The 17,853-nt window shown below is 38.6% G+C and overlaps 1 protein-coding gene across 1 annotated transcript; it reads right to left on the bottom strand.

Moving 5' to 3' along the window:
* Positions 1–757: 757 nt before the first annotated feature.
* On the bottom strand, positions 758–1,915 carry LOC132389149 (N-acetyllactosaminide beta-1,3-N-acetylglucosaminyltransferase 3-like). Its single transcript, XM_059961609.1, has one exon. It carries the CDS (start codon positions 1,913–1,915, stop codon positions 758–760), a length of 1,158 nt encoding a protein of 385 aa, XP_059817592.1.
* Between the last annotated feature and the right edge of the window lie 15,938 nt (positions 1,916–17,853).

Consider the following 17,853-nt stretch of genomic DNA (forward strand, 5'->3'; position numbering starts at 1 on the left):
ACTGGCAACCGAGTACATTGTCTTAGACATGACACCTGCCAAATCTAATGCCACTCCCCTTCGCACTATATATAGACTGCCGTCTATGTATGCATATTGATCTGTTGTCCCCACATGTTCATTGATCCCTTTCCCTCTCTGCAATGTAAATACACCAGTTAAAGCCATCTCCTGCGTGTGTGCTTTTATTTGATATGTAGTTTACACAGACACAATGCAGGCTGACATTTGAGTACAGAAGTGATGACCTTAAGTTTCTCTATTCCTCCAACCATGAGACAATTTTAGATCTAGATTCTTTGTTGTTCTCACAGTTCCAGTCCAAGAAATTCATTTGTCTCTTTCACATTTTGCAAGGGTCATGTAAGAAACGGCAAGAAAAAAAACACAGATATAACTGTTGTTAAAAATTTTATTGGAGTGTTATTATACAAATGCACCAAGTTAACATGCTGTACCTATCTGCACGCAATGCAACAAGGACTGTTCACTTGGAATAACTTTACAATTGACTTAAATTGTGATGCTCCTGTCTATATTGTAATGTCATTATGGGTGCAGTCAGAATTAGGCTGAGTGATGACACCTAATATCTTCACAAACATTTGTAGAATGTAGAAAGGCGCCAACCTTATGAATTAATGAATCCTCCAATATAATTTAGGAATTAACCTTCTTACATTGCATAAACAACTGATTAACAAACACATGTTACAAACTGCATTCGATTCCAACAGTTGCTACATTCTCCCATGACTCATGTGGTCCTTTCCGTGGATGCAGACGTCTGGGGAGCATGAACACACTTCAGATTAGCATCATGCACTGCATCCCACAACAATAGCATTTCAAAAGTCCGGATACGGTGCACTAGCAGCAACTCACGGTAATAGCAAGGATTGAAAGATTCATCTTGGGTAGAAGGAACACTAAATCCAGCTGTCCTAAATCCGCTATGGTGATGTGGGGCTAGTCCAGCCTTGGCCAGACACATCCCAAAAAATACATCATCAATGGGGTACAGTTCAAGGTCTTGGGCTATGTGGAAAATGATGTGAGCTGTATACACAGACATGAGTATGCCCGCTCCACTAATGTATGGTGGGTAAAACTTGATGGTGGTCAATATTTCTGGTATATAATACTTACTCGACTTCTGGCGTTTGGGCCCAAACCCATAAATGAGTCGGCCCATAAACAGGTGTTGCTGAACCTTCATGCCTAGCAAATAGTCAACCATGTTATCGGTGTTGACAAAGGCATCATCATCTGCACTGAAGATGAATTTAGCACTAGGGCAAAATTCACTGACCCACTGCAGCAACTTGTATTGTTTGAGGGTGAGGTTGTAAAAGGTATCCAAGAAATCCCATTGTAGTATATCTCTGTGTTCTCTGTTTTCCATGGCTAACAGCTGATTCAATTTCCTATTTTTATTTTGGTCAGAAGAGACACCAGAAATAAAGACTCTCTTAATTAGGACCCCATTGAATTCGCGTTCTTTGCCCCAAGTCTTCCTTATCATTTCCCACCGATCCTGATTGAAAGGGTGAGATTTGATCACCAGCAGCAGGAAGACATTCTGAGATCCTTCTCGACCACCACATTTGTCTGGAACATTTTGAATCATGTCAAATTCTCGACAGTGTTTATACATCAAGTAGTTTTTTATGTGCTCTTTCTCTTGATGAAATGAGGACAGGTGCAGCAATGTCGTGTTCGCGTGGCACTTTGGCTTGAGCACTGATTCAGTTGCATCAGCAGTAACAACCTTGGGCAGGTCATTGCGATGAACAGTTTCTGCAACAACATCAGTCTCTCGACATTGGTCATTATCCCAGAACATGAAGAACAATCCCAGAGTAATCAGAACACCCAGCACTACTTTCTCATGGAATCGCCGATGTCTTCTCATCTTTCACCTGAAGTACAGAAAAAAAATTGATTAATTCAAAGAAAACTTTACATTTCCATGATGCTTGAGAAGAATGGGAAGTTTAAGCTGTAATGAAGATCACTAATGCTTTGTAATATTGACCCCAAAATGTTGGTGAGGTAAGGAATAGGCAGAGCCCTACACGCTGCTGAAAGTTTAATTAACCTGAAGCATTCCATCCCAGCAGAAAAACAAATCTACCTATAGGATATCATCTCTGTCATTAAACTGAAAGTCGCATAGTTTATTTCTGGGCCTTAAAGGTATATGATTCCAAAGGCTTTATTCCACCTCGCTTCACAGCTCTCATCACTCCTCTCGGGGCTTAAACTGAGCTAGGCCAGACATAGAGCAATATAGCACAATGCAGGGATTTTTGCCCATGATGTTGCACCGACCTTTTAATCTGCTCCAAGATCAATTGATCCCTACTCTCTCAAATAGATGTCCATTATTCCTTCATCCATGTGTCTATCTAAAAGCTTCTTAAATCTCACTGATACATCTACCCTTATCACTTCCCAGGCTGTGCATTCCATACAGCCACCATTTACTTTTTGTTAAAAAAATACTACTTCTGACAAACCCCTATACTTTTCTCTAATCACCTTAACATCATGCCCCCTGATATTAGTCATTTCTGCCCTGGGGAAATGTTGTTGGCTCTCCATTCTATCTATGCCTCTTATCAGCGTTTTCACTTCTATCAAATCAACAGTCCCCAAACACCGCCCCCCCCATCTTTGCTCTAAGAGGAAGGTCCCAGCTCGGTCACCATTCAGGTTGAGTTCACAGGTTACTGATACTATAGAAGATGATGTATTATTGACCATTGATTAGTAACTGAATATATGGCAGTGCAGGGAAGGTAACGTGTTAGTACAGCTACTGAAAACATCTGATTTTCTTGGTATTTCAACCTGGTTTATGTATACCTACAATAGGAGAAACAAAGAGAAGTATACTCAAGGAACTTGGCTTTTTGCTTCTATCTTAACCAGAGAATGGTATTCTGTTACGCATCCCGTAACTGGATCACTTACCAGCAAAGATAGAGAGGTCCGTTGAAGTCTGATGGCATTACTTTAAAAAGTTTTTTATTGATAAAGGGGCACAAAAATAAGGTTAATACAAACATTCAGGTAATATCCGTCATCAATACTAAATCTAAAAGCGCGGGTATAATAATAATCAGTAAGCTCTATCGTTGTCTCGGGGATAACGAATTGTCCAATGGAAATATACAGTTCACTGCATTTCGACAAGCTGCTGTCTTTTGGTTGTCGCTGTGGTGCACTTTGTTGGAGAGAGAGAGAAATAGGAATAGAATGGAACAGTTACCCTGCGGGTTTTCCAACCTTTATGATTTTGATCCGTCGGATTCTCGTTGGTGTGGCCGTTCACTTGTGGCCTCTCCTTTAGCTAAAGCCGTTCTTCCGTGGTAAGGCCGCCAATCCCAGGCAAGGGAAGGACACACACGAACCCCACACCGGCTGTCGCTATTAAACGCTGTCACAGGATTTCTAGCGTGTCTTCTGATGCGTCTGATGAGCCGTCTTTACAGCCCCTCTTTTATCTGGACTCACGGGGTCTCAATCAGGTTGGGATGATGCAATCTCTCCCCGTCACCCAGACCACGTTGCCCTGAGGGTTTGCTCGTAACCCAGTCCCCATTCCACAAAGGTGTCTCCAAGAGACAACGGCCGTTTCCGTGGTTTTGTATTGCTGAGGGGCCAGGCCACATTCCAAAAACCTTGAGGCTTCTCTCTCATTTCCTGAGTCCAAGACCCGAGTTGTTGCTGTTGAACCCACTTCCACCACTTGTTCTGGTAGCTACTTCCGGGTACTCACTGTCCTCTGTGTACAGAAGTTATCACCAAGGTCTCTTTTCAATTTTCCTCCTCTTCTCTTCTATCTGTGATCTCTCATGTTGGACTCTCCAACTTTCCAATAATGACAATCCACCTTATCAATACCCCTTATGATTTTAAACTTCTGAGGTCACCTCCCATACTCCAAGGTATAAAGGTACAGCATGGGCAACCTCTCTGTAACTCGCGCCCTCTAGACCAAAAATACATCCTCCTAAATCTCTTCTGCACCCTCTCCAACTTGGTAGCGTCTTTCCTATAACAGGGTAACCAAAATTGAAGAGAATATTCCAAAACAACAACAACAACTTATGTAACTGCAAATAATGCCCCGCCCCTAAACTCTACACCATAACTGATGAAGGCTAGCATGCTAAACGCTTTTTTCACCATCTTGCTTTTTAGTGAACTATGTATTTGTCAATGCCTTGCCTTTCATTGTATCAGCCCTACTCCATTTGAATGTCTATTGTTACGTATTCAGGCAACAATAAATATATGAGTTCGGCAAGGGTTTATATAACAAATAACACTTTTATTAAACACTGAAAACAAACCCCCCAAAAGTAAACAGACACTAACGTAACCGGAAACACCTGCTGTGCGGCAGCTCAAACTGTTCTCAAAACAATGCAGTTCAAACAGTTCTTAAAGCGATGTTGCAAAAACAGTTCTTTTAAAGTAGTATTGCCAAAAGTTCGAAATGAACACATTTCATTTAAAAGGAGAGACTGTATAAGACGATTTAAATACTCTTTCACGTCGTTTTGCTTCGATCCCCGACGTCGAACTTTTCCCACGAAATATTTACGAAACGAAACGGCTTAAAGGCACTGACCTTTCCTTTATCACACTGTCCTCAATCTTCTGCTATCCCGCAGAGATTAACACGGGAACAGTCAACGAATTCCTCCTAGATAAGGTCGAACCCGTTTCACCGTCGTACATCGATTCTCCTCGATATTTAACTCCCGAACTCCGAACTTCACACTCCACTGATTCTCAAACTAACAGTATTGTAAAGAAACTGCTGGCAATGAGCTTTTAAACTTTAGGCATTAGATAAAACTTCATCTTTCAACTAAACTGCGTCATCACATTAAATCACGCATTGGCATGAAGTCAACTTCGCAAGTCCAGCCACGAACTGCCCCTCCTCACAGGGTGGGGTCTTCCTTTTATAACCTGTAAAAAAACTGTCACGTGATCTCTACTGGCGGGAAAATGACGTCACTCCACCAGCACGAGACCATTACCTCAAGTCCAGTATAACTTCAACCCCAGTCACGTGACAAGGGTACCACTGTCATATGTCACGAGTACGTAACACCTCCCTCCCAAAAAAAAAATATTTTTGTTCTGACAAGAACAAAAATTTTGAACAATTGCTTACAAGAAAACAATTGCATAAATGTTATAACATATATAATATAAAATACCATCATATAACAGCGTATAACTCACAATACAGTAGGAGTGTTACAATTGAAAAAAAAAACACTCCATAAATAAAATTGCATTCTACATTCAACATCGAGATAGACAATCAGGAACCACATTATCTTTACCTTTAATATGAGTTATCACAATATTGTACTATTGTAACATCAAACTCAAATTTAATAATCTTCTGTTTTTGTTCTTTATATTACTCAGAAAAACTAATAGGTTATGATCAGTGTTTACAATAAGTGGTTATTGAGTTATACCAACATATACCTGAAAATATTCCAAAGCTAAAACAAGAGATAACAATTCTTTCTCTATTGCCGAATAGTTTCTTTGATGCTTATTAAATTTCTTAGAAAAATAAGCTACTGGATGATCAACCTCATCACCCTCATTCCTTTTGCAATAATACTGCTCCTGCAGCCTCATCACTAGCATCCGCAGCCAATGAAAACGATTTTTCAAAGTCAGGTGACTTAAGCACAGGTTGTTGACATATCATTATTTTCAATTATTCAAATGCTTCTTGACAAGGCACTGTCCAAACAAACTTCACATTCTTCTGCAGAATGTTAGGTAATGGAAGGGCAACATTAGCAAAATTCTTACAAAATTTTCCATAATATCCTACCATTCCCAAGAATCTTCTGAGAGTTTTTTTTTCCATGTTGGAGTGGGAATCTCTAAAATTGCCTGAATTTTTGCCTGAACAGTAGCTACCTTACGTTGACCCACAACATAACCAAGGTAAGTCACAGTGGCATGTCCAAATTCACTCTTAGCTAAATTAATAGTTAAGTTAGCTTTTGAAAGCCTTTCAAACAATTTCTCCACCGCAATAATGTGTGTTTCTCAGTTATCATTTCCTGTCACTAAATCATCAATATAAGCATCAGTATCTTTCAATCCCTGTATCACAGAGTTAATCATGGGGCATTCTTCATCCCAAATGGAAGAACATTATACTCATATAATCCAGATGCATTTACAAATGCAGGTATCTCTCTACCTCTGTCTGTTAATGGAACACGCCAATACCCTTTCAATAAATCAATCTGTGTAAGGAACTTTGCTTTTCCAACTTTATCAACACAATCATCTACTCTAGGAATTGGATATGCATCTGTTTTCGTTACAGCATTCACCTTCCTACAGTCCGTACAAAACCTAATACCACCATCTGGTTTTGGCACCATAACACCTGGCGAACTCCAGTTCGAGTTAGAATGTCTAATGATGTTATTCTCTAACATATATTCAATTTCTTTCTCAGCAAGGTCACATTTTTCTATGTTCATCCTATATGGGTGTTGTTTAATAGGTTTGGCATCTCCACCATCTACATCATGTGAAGCTATAGTAGTCCTTCTCGGAACATCTGGAAACAACTCCTTATATTTAAAAATTAACTCCTTCATCTGTTGTTTCTGCTGTAGCTGTAAATGTGCTAATTTCTCAACAATATTTTCCAGAATGGTTGAATATGGTAACCTAACAGAAACAATCTTGGATTTAGAATGAAAGTCAGATGAATCATCTATCATGTTCCTAGTTAAACCAAACTCATTCTCACTAACCACAACAGTCGCAGTAGCAGATTGTTTCTCAGAATATGGTTTTATCATATTTATATGGCAAAGCTGTGTTGACCTTCTACGATCTGGAGTTTTTATCAAGTAATCCACATAATTGATTTTAGACACAATTTCATAAGGACCATGAAATCTAGCTTGTAAAGGATTTGTCTGCACTGGGAGAAGAGCCAACACCTTATGTCTAGGTTTAAACATCCTCATCCTAGCTTCCTTATCATACCAAGTCTTCATTTTCTCCTGAGCCAACTTTAAATTTTCCTTGGCTAAGCTACAAGCTTTATGTAACCTGTCCTTAAATTTCAACACATAGTCCAACAAATTAGTGTGTACTTCCTTACTAATCCACTGTTCTTTCAATTAAGCTAAAGGTCCTCTAAATCTGTCTCCAAACACAAGTTCAAATGGACTAAAACCTAAAGATTCCTGAACCGATTCCCTTACTGCAAATAAAAGTAAGTTTATACACTCATTCCAGTCACTTTCATTTTCAACACAATATGCCCTAATCATATTCCTGAGGGTAGAATGAAACCTCTCCAAGGCACCTTGCGACTCTGGATCGTATGCAGACGAAGTAATTTGCTTAGCTCCCAATTTATAAACTATCTGTTGAAACAATCCAGACATAAAATTACTGCCTTGATCAGTTAGTATCTCCTTAGGTAATCCAAAATAAGTAAAGAATTTTATCAGAGCCTTTGTCACAGTTTTAGCTGTTATATTCCTAAGTGGTACTGCCTCTGGAAACCTAGATGAAGTACACATGATAGTCAACAAATACTGATAACCAGTTTTTGTCTTTGGTAATGGACCATCACCATCTACAATAACTTTAGAAAACGGTTCACCAAATGCTGGAATAGGTTGTCATGGAGCTACCGGTGTAACCTGATTTGGTTTACCCACAATTTGACAAGTATGGCACGTTTTACAAAACCTCGCCATATCTTTTCTTAGACCAGGCCAGTAAAAATGTTTTAAAATCTTGTCCACAGTTTTCCTTACCCCTTGATGTCCACCTACAGGCACACTATGAGCTAACGTCAGAATCTCATTTCGATAAACTTTCGGGACAACTACTTGGTAAACAACATTCCAATCCTCACTTGCAGGAATTGTAGGCGATCTCCACTTCCTCATCAACACTCCTTTTTCCAAGTAATATCCTACTGGCACTTTCTCAATTTCACTACCTAGTAAAGGTTGTTCTCTTTATTTCATAATCTCAGTCTCTGTTCTGCTCTGCTATCATCTCCTTCCGGGACAGAGATAAATCTTCATAGTCAGACTTCCTCCAAGAATCTTGTACAAACAACGAAGATAAGAAAGTCTCTGACTCATTCTCAAATCTCGAATCCTGAGTTGAACAGTCCTGAGTAAAAACCTCATTCTGCACATCAAACTTTTTAGCCATGGTTCTAGTCACAACACAGGAAAAATCTGTGTTAGAATTCAACTCTGGTTCCTCTAACTCCATTGTCAAATGCACTTCAGGAAAAAAATTGTCCACCTCTCAAGTCATTACTTAACAATAAAGAAATACCCTTCACAGGTTAGCTATGCTGTATTCCTACTTTAACAAATCCAGTAACTAACCCTGATTTTAAATTTACTTTATGTAAATACAGGCATAAAATCACTTCCAACACCTCTTATGTAATTTACCTCACCAGTATCAGACTCTTCATCAAACATCAACACACCGTCTAAAATCAGTGATTGAGAAGCTCCAGTGTCCCTAAGGAATTTTATTGGCACCAGAGTAGATCCTTCTTTCAAGGATACAAACTCTTCAGTGATAAAATGGTCATATCACGTTTTAACTTGGTCAGACTCTAACAAAGCTTCATTTGTGTTTATCAAACCCTGTAACTTTACAGGTGCTTCAGTATGTTGCACACAAGCATCTGGTACTGCTTACTTCTCTTTCTTTTTCAATCTGATACAGTTGGCTATTACATGGCCAGGTTTCTTACAATAATTACAAATAAGACCAAACTGTCTTTCCTTCACAGGTTTTCCTTCCTCCTTACCTTTCTCATTAACATCATCTGATTTACTTTCTAATTTACCTTGAGTCTCCATGTTATTTTTCCTCTTAAAATTTCTGCCCTGAGGAAAGTTATTCTTATGTATTAAAACATATTATTCAGCTAATCTAGCACAGTCCTGTAATTTATCAGTATCTCTCTCATTTAAGTAAGTCCTTTCCTCTACAGGAATGCTTCTTTCAAATTCCTCCAATAAAATCAGCCGTCTCAATATATCATAGTCCCCATTTACATTATTAGAAGAAACCCATCTCTCAAAACACACAGCTTCATCATAGGCAAATTCCACATAAGTTTTATCCACAGACTTTTTCAAACTTCTGAATCTTTCCCTATAAGCTTCTGGGACTAATTCGTATGCGTTTAGATATGCATTTTCACAATATCATAATCACGTGCTTGCGCAGCTGTTAATGCTGTGTAAACGTGGTGCTTTGCCTTTAATTACACTCTGTAACAGCACTGACCATTTATCTTTCGGCCACTGTAACATCCGAGCAATAGTTTCAAAATGTTGAAAATATCTTTCCCCTTCTGTTTCACTATATGGAGGGACCAATTTAATTTCTTGACCAGCAACAAACGGTTTTTTTAGAACGAGAAGACTGATTCCCAGACCTTAATTCCTCCATTGCATATGCAAATTCTCTCTGCTTTTGAACCGCCTCCAATTTACAACGCTCTAGCATCATTTGTTCTATTTGCAACTGCATCTCTAGATTACTTATTGGAAATGACTGTAAAACCGAATCCTCAAAAACACCCGAATCCACATAGTGTGATGCGATTTTTCTCTGTATTTTGCAGTCGGCAAAATACCTTTAAGTTGCAATCTACAAGCTATATCAGATACCTCAGTTTTTTTCGCCTTCGCCAACAACTCCGCATCAGGCGAAACCAGAAACTCATCAATATTCATTGTTGCCGAAAAACACTCACAAGCCAAATAAACAAAAGAATCGAGTATTCCCCTTTCCCAAAAGACCGATTCAAAAGTTAGCAAACATTTAAACTCAAATGATCCAATCCGGAAGCAGCCCCCATACTTATGTTACGTATTCAGGCAACAATAAATATATGAGTTCGGCAAGGGTTTATATAACAAATAACACTTTTATTCAACACTGAGAACAAACCCCCCAAAAGTAAACAGACACTAACGTAACCGGAAACACCTGCTGTGCGGCAGCTCAAACAGTTCTTAAAGCGACGTTGCAAGAACAGTTCTTTTAAGTAGGATTACCACAAGTTCAAAATGCTCACGTTTCATTTAAGGGAGAGACTTTTTAAGACAATTTAAATTCCCTTTCACGTCGCTTTGCTTCGATCACCGATGTCGAACTTCCCACTAAGAATTTACGAAACGAAACGGCTTGAAGGCACTCACATTTCCTTTATCACACTGTCCTCAATCTTCTGCTAACCCGCAGAGATTAACACGAGAACAGTCGACGAATTCCTTCTAAATAAGGTCGAACCCCTTTCACCGTCGTAAATCGATTCTCCTCGATCATTAACTCCCGACTCCGATCTTCACTCTCCACTGATTCTCAAACTAGCAGTATTGTAAAGAACCTGCTGGCAATGACCTTTTAAACTTTAGGCATTAGATAGAACTTCAACTTTCAACTAAATTGCGTCATCACATTAAATCACGCAGTGGCATGAAGTCAACTTGGCAAATCCAGCCACGAACTGCCCCTCCTCACAGGGTGGGGTCTTCCTTTATTACCTGTAAAGAAAAACTGTCATATGATCTCTACTGGCGGGAAAATGACGTCACTCCACCATCACAGGACCATTACCTCAAGTCCAGTATAGCTTCAACCCCAGTCACGTGACAAGTGTTCCACTGTCATGTGTCACGAGTACCTAACAGTGTGTTTTACCTTTGATAGTTTTACTGCGTGAAGGCGGTACTCTTTGGTGTGATTACAAAACTTTAACAGGACTTCGGAAGGCAACGGAAAGATCGACGACATCAGCTTACTTGGAAAACAAATCACCTCTCTCTCTCTCTCTCTCTCTCTCTCTCTCTCTCTCTCTCTCTCTCTCTCTCTCTCTCTCTCTCTCTCTCTCTCTCTCTCTCTCTCTCCTCAATTCTACTCCTCTTAATATCATGAACTGAACTGACGTCATTCCTATACCATCGTAAGACTGTATCATTTACCACCTATGCTGCAGAAGTTTGGGGTTTTATATTTACACGCTTACATATGCATAAACTCTGCTAATCTGTTTGATTAATCTGGTTTTATATTACGAGATTACGTGGATACTGATAAGTAGTGCTTTGATTGTAACAATACCAGACTCCAGGTGTGTTCCATTTCTGCTGGTTCTTTTAACCCATTATGGGGTACGTAACAAAACCGTTACAACCCCTACAGCACTCGGCATCTCTGCAAAACCTCCATCATCCACTCTGGTGCATTCAGACCCGAGAAAGTTACCGTCGAGTCAGATTGAATGGCTCATAAAACACTGTTGGACAGTAGAAACTACAGACTGATCAAAGACTGGGGAAGCAGACAAGCCAGTTCTCTCTGCCCCGCCCGAACCCATTTTGTGAATTATGAACTGTTTCTTGCATTGGAATAATTGAATCAGAGGAACTGAATGTGGACACAGGAAGCTTCAGGTAATGATCTGCTAAACCTGAGACCATTCTCAAACAAGTCGCCATTTGTTACGTGAAGGGCGTGGACTCTGAACTGATTCTTGGCCCAGAGACAGTCTAATCAGAACAATAAACCTGAGACCATGCTCAGAGGAGCAGCTACTTGTTATGTAAAATGCCAGACACATCAAAGAAGCAATCTGCAGTCTCGTTCGACTCTGTCTGGGTTGCCTCATTTAACTGGTTCGGACCAGTCAGGGTGTAAAGATACGAATACACAAGGCTGGGGTGGGCAGAGCCAGGTACAATATGTCGGTTGTAGCTCTGTACAATGACCAGTAACCATGTGACCCAGGTAGGTCTGGTGACCTTGAGCCAATGGTTTAAGGATCCAATGGTTCAATTGATGAGGAACAATATAAGATTCCGTAACTCCAAATATGCCGGGGTGATAACTCTCCAGCGGCCAGAGACCAACCATTGCCGAAAAGTAGGACCACACGGACACGTGGAGATCTGGAACATGAGGATCGGAAGATGATGAGAGGCATTGACCCTGTGGATATTTAGAGGCTTTTTCCCAGGGCTGAAATGGTAGCCACAAGTTGAAGGTGCTGTGGAGTCGGTACAGAGGAGATGTCAGGGGGATGTTTTTTTACTCAGAGAGTGGTGAGTGCGTTGAATAAGCTGCCGGCAACAGTGGTGGAGGCGGATACGATTGGGTCTTTTTAAGAGACTTTTGGATAGGTACATGCAGCTTAGATAAATAGAGGGCTAGGGTAAGCCTAGTCATTTCTAAGGTGGGAACATGTTCGGCACAACTTTGTGGGCCGAGGGCCCTGTATTGTGCTGTAGAGTTTCTATGTTTTCTCTGTTTCTATGGAATGCCTTGCCAGCGTAGACTCTTTTCCCGGGTAGTACCTTTTCACTTCATTGACTGCTCATCGAGTGTCAGGATTTCCAGTAGGGTGCACACAGGAAGATAGTGCTTTTAGTAGAAATAATAAAAGATACGTTGTTAATACAGATTCTCTGTATTTCATTGATCATTGTTGCAAGGGATGATTCTTGTCACAGTGGCGTCCAGCATTATCATTGCCCACTAACAGGACGTGCCCTCTACACAGAGTTACCATCGGGAAGGAGATACAGAAGCCTGAAAGCTCATGCTCAGAGATTCAGGAACAGCTTTTTTCCCCGCTGCCACCTGTATCTCAGTTTTGTTTTCTCTAGATTTATTTATCCTGTTTTTGATTGTACTGCTACGATAACGTTAACAATTTCACGACGTATGTCTGTGATATTAAATCTGGTTCTGATTCTTTATATGTACCTTTGAAACCTTTGATTCTGATTCAGATGCAGGGGGACGTGTTAGATCGAACTTACTAGATCGTAGTTGAAAGCCTATCTGAAACACACAGAATGTGCTGTAATATTCTATCTTCTGTGCTCGATCGAGCGTACCGTATCTTGCTAGAGTTAACTACTTGTTAATTATTTAGAGCTATGACGCCTTGCTTTTCCAGACTAGTCTCAATGCGTCGGATAATAAATTTCTGGAAAATATTAAAAAGGCCATATATATCAGCACCGACCGCTGGATGGTTTCGATAGCTTTGCTTGGAAGGGACTCGCCAAGTATTATGTAATGATTAATTGTCCTCGGTGTTCAGACTACACTGGTCATGAGGAATGAACAGAAGTATCCGGAAAAACAGGAACATTAACGATAGTCAGGATGGGCCAGTGCGTAGCAGGTCATGTCTAACCAATCTCACAGAGATTTCCGAGGTAGCTACCAGGAATGGTGTGGTGGCAAGGCAGTGGATGCCGTCTACAGGGACTTCAGCAAGGAATTTCTCAAGGTTCCGTAGTGGAGGATACTCGAGAAGGTTCAGTCGCTTGGCTTTCATGATGAACTATTACATTGCAGTCCCCATTGGCTACGTCGGGGAAACTAGAGTGTGGTAATAAATGGCTGTCTCTCTGATTGGGGACCTGTGACGTGTGGAGTGCCGCACGGATCGTTGCTGTCATTGTTGTTTGTTGTTTGTCATCTATATTAACGATGTGGATAATGATGTCGTTAACTGGATCAGCAAACTGCCGATGACAGCAGCATTACCTGTGTTGTTGACAGCGAGGAAGGGTACCGGAGCATGGTGTCGTAAACGGGATCTGGACCAGTTGGAACAATGGGCTGACAAAACGCGATTCGGATTTTATGCAGACAAGTGTTAGATGTTGCACTTTGGGAGGACCAGCCAGCGGTGGTCTGACACAATGAGAAATGGGGCACTGAGGAGTACGATAGAACAAACGAATCTGGAAATTCAGGTCGATAATTCAATGAACGTTGTGGCACAGTTACACTGGGTCGTGAAAACAGCTTTTCGCATTTTGGCTTTCATAGAGCAAAGTAGTGAGTACAGGAGTTGGGATGTTACGTTGATGCAGTTTACGACTTTATTGAGGCCTAATTTGGAAAAAAAAATGTGTACGGTTTTGCTCAATTTCCGGCTACTGCCGGGACTGGACGATTTGGATTCGAAAAAATGATTACATATGTTGGCACTTTATTCCCTAGCGGGTAGAAGACTGAAGGGAGATTTTGATAGAGGTATACAACATCATGAGGCGTATAGAGAGTGTAAATGCAAGCGGGCTTTCTCCACTGATGTTGGGCGACAAAACAAATGGAGATCATGGGTGAAGGGTGAAAGGTGAGATGTTTAAGGGAATCATGAGGGGAAACTTCTGCAGTCAGAGGGTGGTCAGTGTGTAGACAGTGCTGCCAACGCAGGTGGTTATTAAGATTCCGATTTCAAGGTTTTAGAGGTCATTGGATAAGTTATTGGATTCTTTTCTTTTTCAATCTTTTTATTGATTTTCATATATAAAAATATAACATAACATAATATTGAATAGGTTATAAATACACTAGGCTTGAAGTTAAATTACTAATAAGATATCAATATCTTATTGAGATATCAGCGAAGAACATCGTAAAATAATCAATCAAACCTGTATTAATTGTATATGAAAAAGGATAATCAAAAAAGAGAGAAAAAATACAAGAAAAAATATATATTAAAATAAAGAAATAAACCTAAACTAACATGGGCAATGATAATAGTTTATATATACATGATAGTATCAAGAACTCCGGAACTCCATACCAGAACAAGGATAAAAAGAGAAAAGATCCGGAAGAGGTCAAATTAACTCATATGAAAATGTCGTATAAACGTTCCCCAAGTTTCTTCAAATTTAATTGATGGGTCAAAAATAGTACTTCTAATTTTTTCTAAGCTCAAACAAGAAATAGTTTGAGAGAACCACTGAAACGTGGTAGGAGGGTTTACTTCTTTCCAATTTTGTAATATAGACCTTCTAGCCATTAGAGTTGCAAAGGCGATCGTTCGTCTAATTGAAGGGGAGAATTGACTACCATCCTCAATTGGTATACCAAAAATTGCAGTGATAAAATGGGGTTGTAAAACAATATTCCAAACTGAGGAAATGATAGCAAATATATCCTTCCAATAGTTATATAAGGTGGGACATGACCAAAACATGTGGGTCAATGAAGCAACTTCTGAGTGACATCTGTCACATTGAGGGTTAATATGGGAGTAGAATCGAGCAAGCTTATTTTTAGACATGTGGGCTTTATGTTCCACCTTAAATTGTATTAAAGCATGTTTAACCCATATAGAAGAAGAGTTAACCATTTGTAATTTTTCCCCATTTTTCTGTTGATATAGCATAATGAAGCTCTTTTTCCCACTCTTGTTTAATACTGCCTGACATTTCTGGTTGTATCTTCATGATCATATTATAAATAAGAGCCACTAAACCCTTCTGACAAGGATTCAAGGTAAAAATTATATCTAAAAAATCCATCGGAGTTGAAATGGGAAAGGATGGTAAAACTTTATTTAAAAAGTTTCTGATTTGTAAGTATCTAAACAAATAAATTTTAGGTAACTTATATTTGTTAGAAAGTTGGTCAAAAGACATCAGACTACCTTCAAAAAAAAAAGATCACGAAAGCATGTTATACCTTTCCTTTTCCATACGCTAAAGTCTTGATCTATTAAGGAGGGTTTACAAAAAAAGTTAAATAAGATAGGGCTATCAAGAACAACATTTCTCAGAGTGAAAAACTTACGAAATTGAATCGAACTTCGTAACGTATGTTTGACAATAGGGTTAGATATCTGTTCATTGAACTTGACTAAATCAACGGGGAGAGAAGAACCAAGAACGGAGAATAAAGTGTATCCTTGTGCATCATTACATTCCAAATTTACCCACTCTGGGCATAATGGTGAATCCAAATCTTGTTTCAAGTATATTAAGTTTCGAATATTATTCGCCCAATAGTAAAATTTAAAGTTAGGTAAAGCTAAACTACCATCTTTTTTAGGTTTCTGTAACTGCTTTTCACTTAACCTGGAGTTTTTATTTTGCCACACAAATGAAGAAATTTTTGATTTTATGTTGTCAAAAAAGATTTAGGAATAAAAATTGGTAAAACTTCAAATAAATATAAAAATTTCGGTAAAACCATCATTTTAATAGCATTAATCCGACCAACCAATGATAAGGATAAGGGAGACCATCCAGTAGTAAGTTGTTGAATTTGATTAAGCAAAGGTAAAACACTAAATCTGAATAAATCTTTATGTTTCTTGGTAATTTTTATACCTAAATAAGTGACGTTATCATTAACAACTTTAAATGGTACCCTGTTATTCAGCAAAGTTTGCGCATTTAAAGGGAATAATTCACTCTTATTCAAATTTAATTTAGAACCAGAAAAAGCTACCAAACTGAACCAACAAAGATAGAATAGCGGGAATAGACCTATCAGGATCAGAAATATATAAAAACAAGTCATCAGCATATAGTGATAACTTATATAACTTCTCATTACGGCTAATACCAAAAATATTAGGTGATTCACGAATAGCAATGGCTAAAGGTTCTAATGCAATATTAAATAATAAAGGACTTAAAGGATAACCTTGTCTCGTACCGCGAGATAATTAAAAAGAAGAGGATCTATGATTATTTGTAAGAACAGAAGCAACAGGTTTATAATATATTAGTTTAATCCATGATATAAATTTAGAACTAAAATTAATTTTTTTTTAACGCATTAAATAAGTATGTCCATTCAACTCTATCAAAAGCTTTTTCAGCTTCTAATGAAATGACACATTCTGGGGTTCTGGGTGAAGAGGTATAAATTATATTAATCAATTTTCTAACATTGAAAAAGGAGTACCGGTTCTTAATAAAACCAGTTTGATTTTCTGAAATAATCTGTGACATTATCTTTTCTAACCTAATAACTAACATTTTTGTAAGAGAATCTACATTTAATAGCGATATAGCGCGATAGGATGCACATAAGGTAGGATCCTTAACTTTTTTTAAGAATTAGAGAAATAGTAGCCTCATAAAAAGACTGAGGTAATCTTTTCTTAGTAAATGCATCATTAAAAATTTCACATTACCATGGGGAAAGCAAAGAAGAAAAAGTTTTTAAAAATTCCATAATATAACCATCAGGACCAGGGGCTTTGCCTGAATTCATTGATGAAATAGCCTCTCCCACTTCAGACATAGAAATAGGAGCATCAAACAAACTCCGATCTTCATCTGTCAGTTTGGGAATATTGAAATTATTAAAAAAATCATCAATCATGGACAAATCGCCATCAGATTCTGATTGATTTAAAGATTTATAAAAATCTTGGAAAGGTTTATTAATTTCTTTATGATCAGTAGTCAAATTACCATCTTGTTTACGAATTTTAATAATCTGTCGCTTAGTCGAAATAGATTTTAATTGGTGAGCTAATAATTTACCAGTTCGATCACTATGAATATAAAATTGAGCCCTTGTCTTAATTAGTTGATTCTCAATTGAAGAAGATAATAATAAGCTATGTTCCATTTGAAGCTCAACTCTCTTCTTATAAAGTTGTTTGGTAGGAGTCACGGAATAAATCTTATCAACTTCTTCAATTTTATCCACCAACATAGCTATATCAAGATACATTTGTTTTCTTTTATCAGCGGAATATGAGATAATTTAACCGCGGATAAAAGCCTTAAAAGAATCCCAGAGCATTCCTCTGTCAATATCTTCAATATGATTTGTTGAAAAAAACAAGGCAATTTGCTGTTCTATGAAGGTGATGAATTCTGGATCTTGAAGCAAAGTAGCGTTGAGTCTCCAAGATCTGGTGTTAATGGAAGAATCCGATACCTTAATAGACAACTTCAAAAGAGCATGATCCGAAATGGCAAT

Source organism: Hypanus sabinus, unplaced genomic scaffold, assembly GCF_030144855.1.
Source record: "Hypanus sabinus isolate sHypSab1 unplaced genomic scaffold, sHypSab1.hap1 scaffold_484, whole genome shotgun sequence".
In the NCBI taxonomy this organism is placed as follows: Eukaryota; Metazoa; Chordata; class Chondrichthyes; order Myliobatiformes; family Dasyatidae; genus Hypanus; species Hypanus sabinus.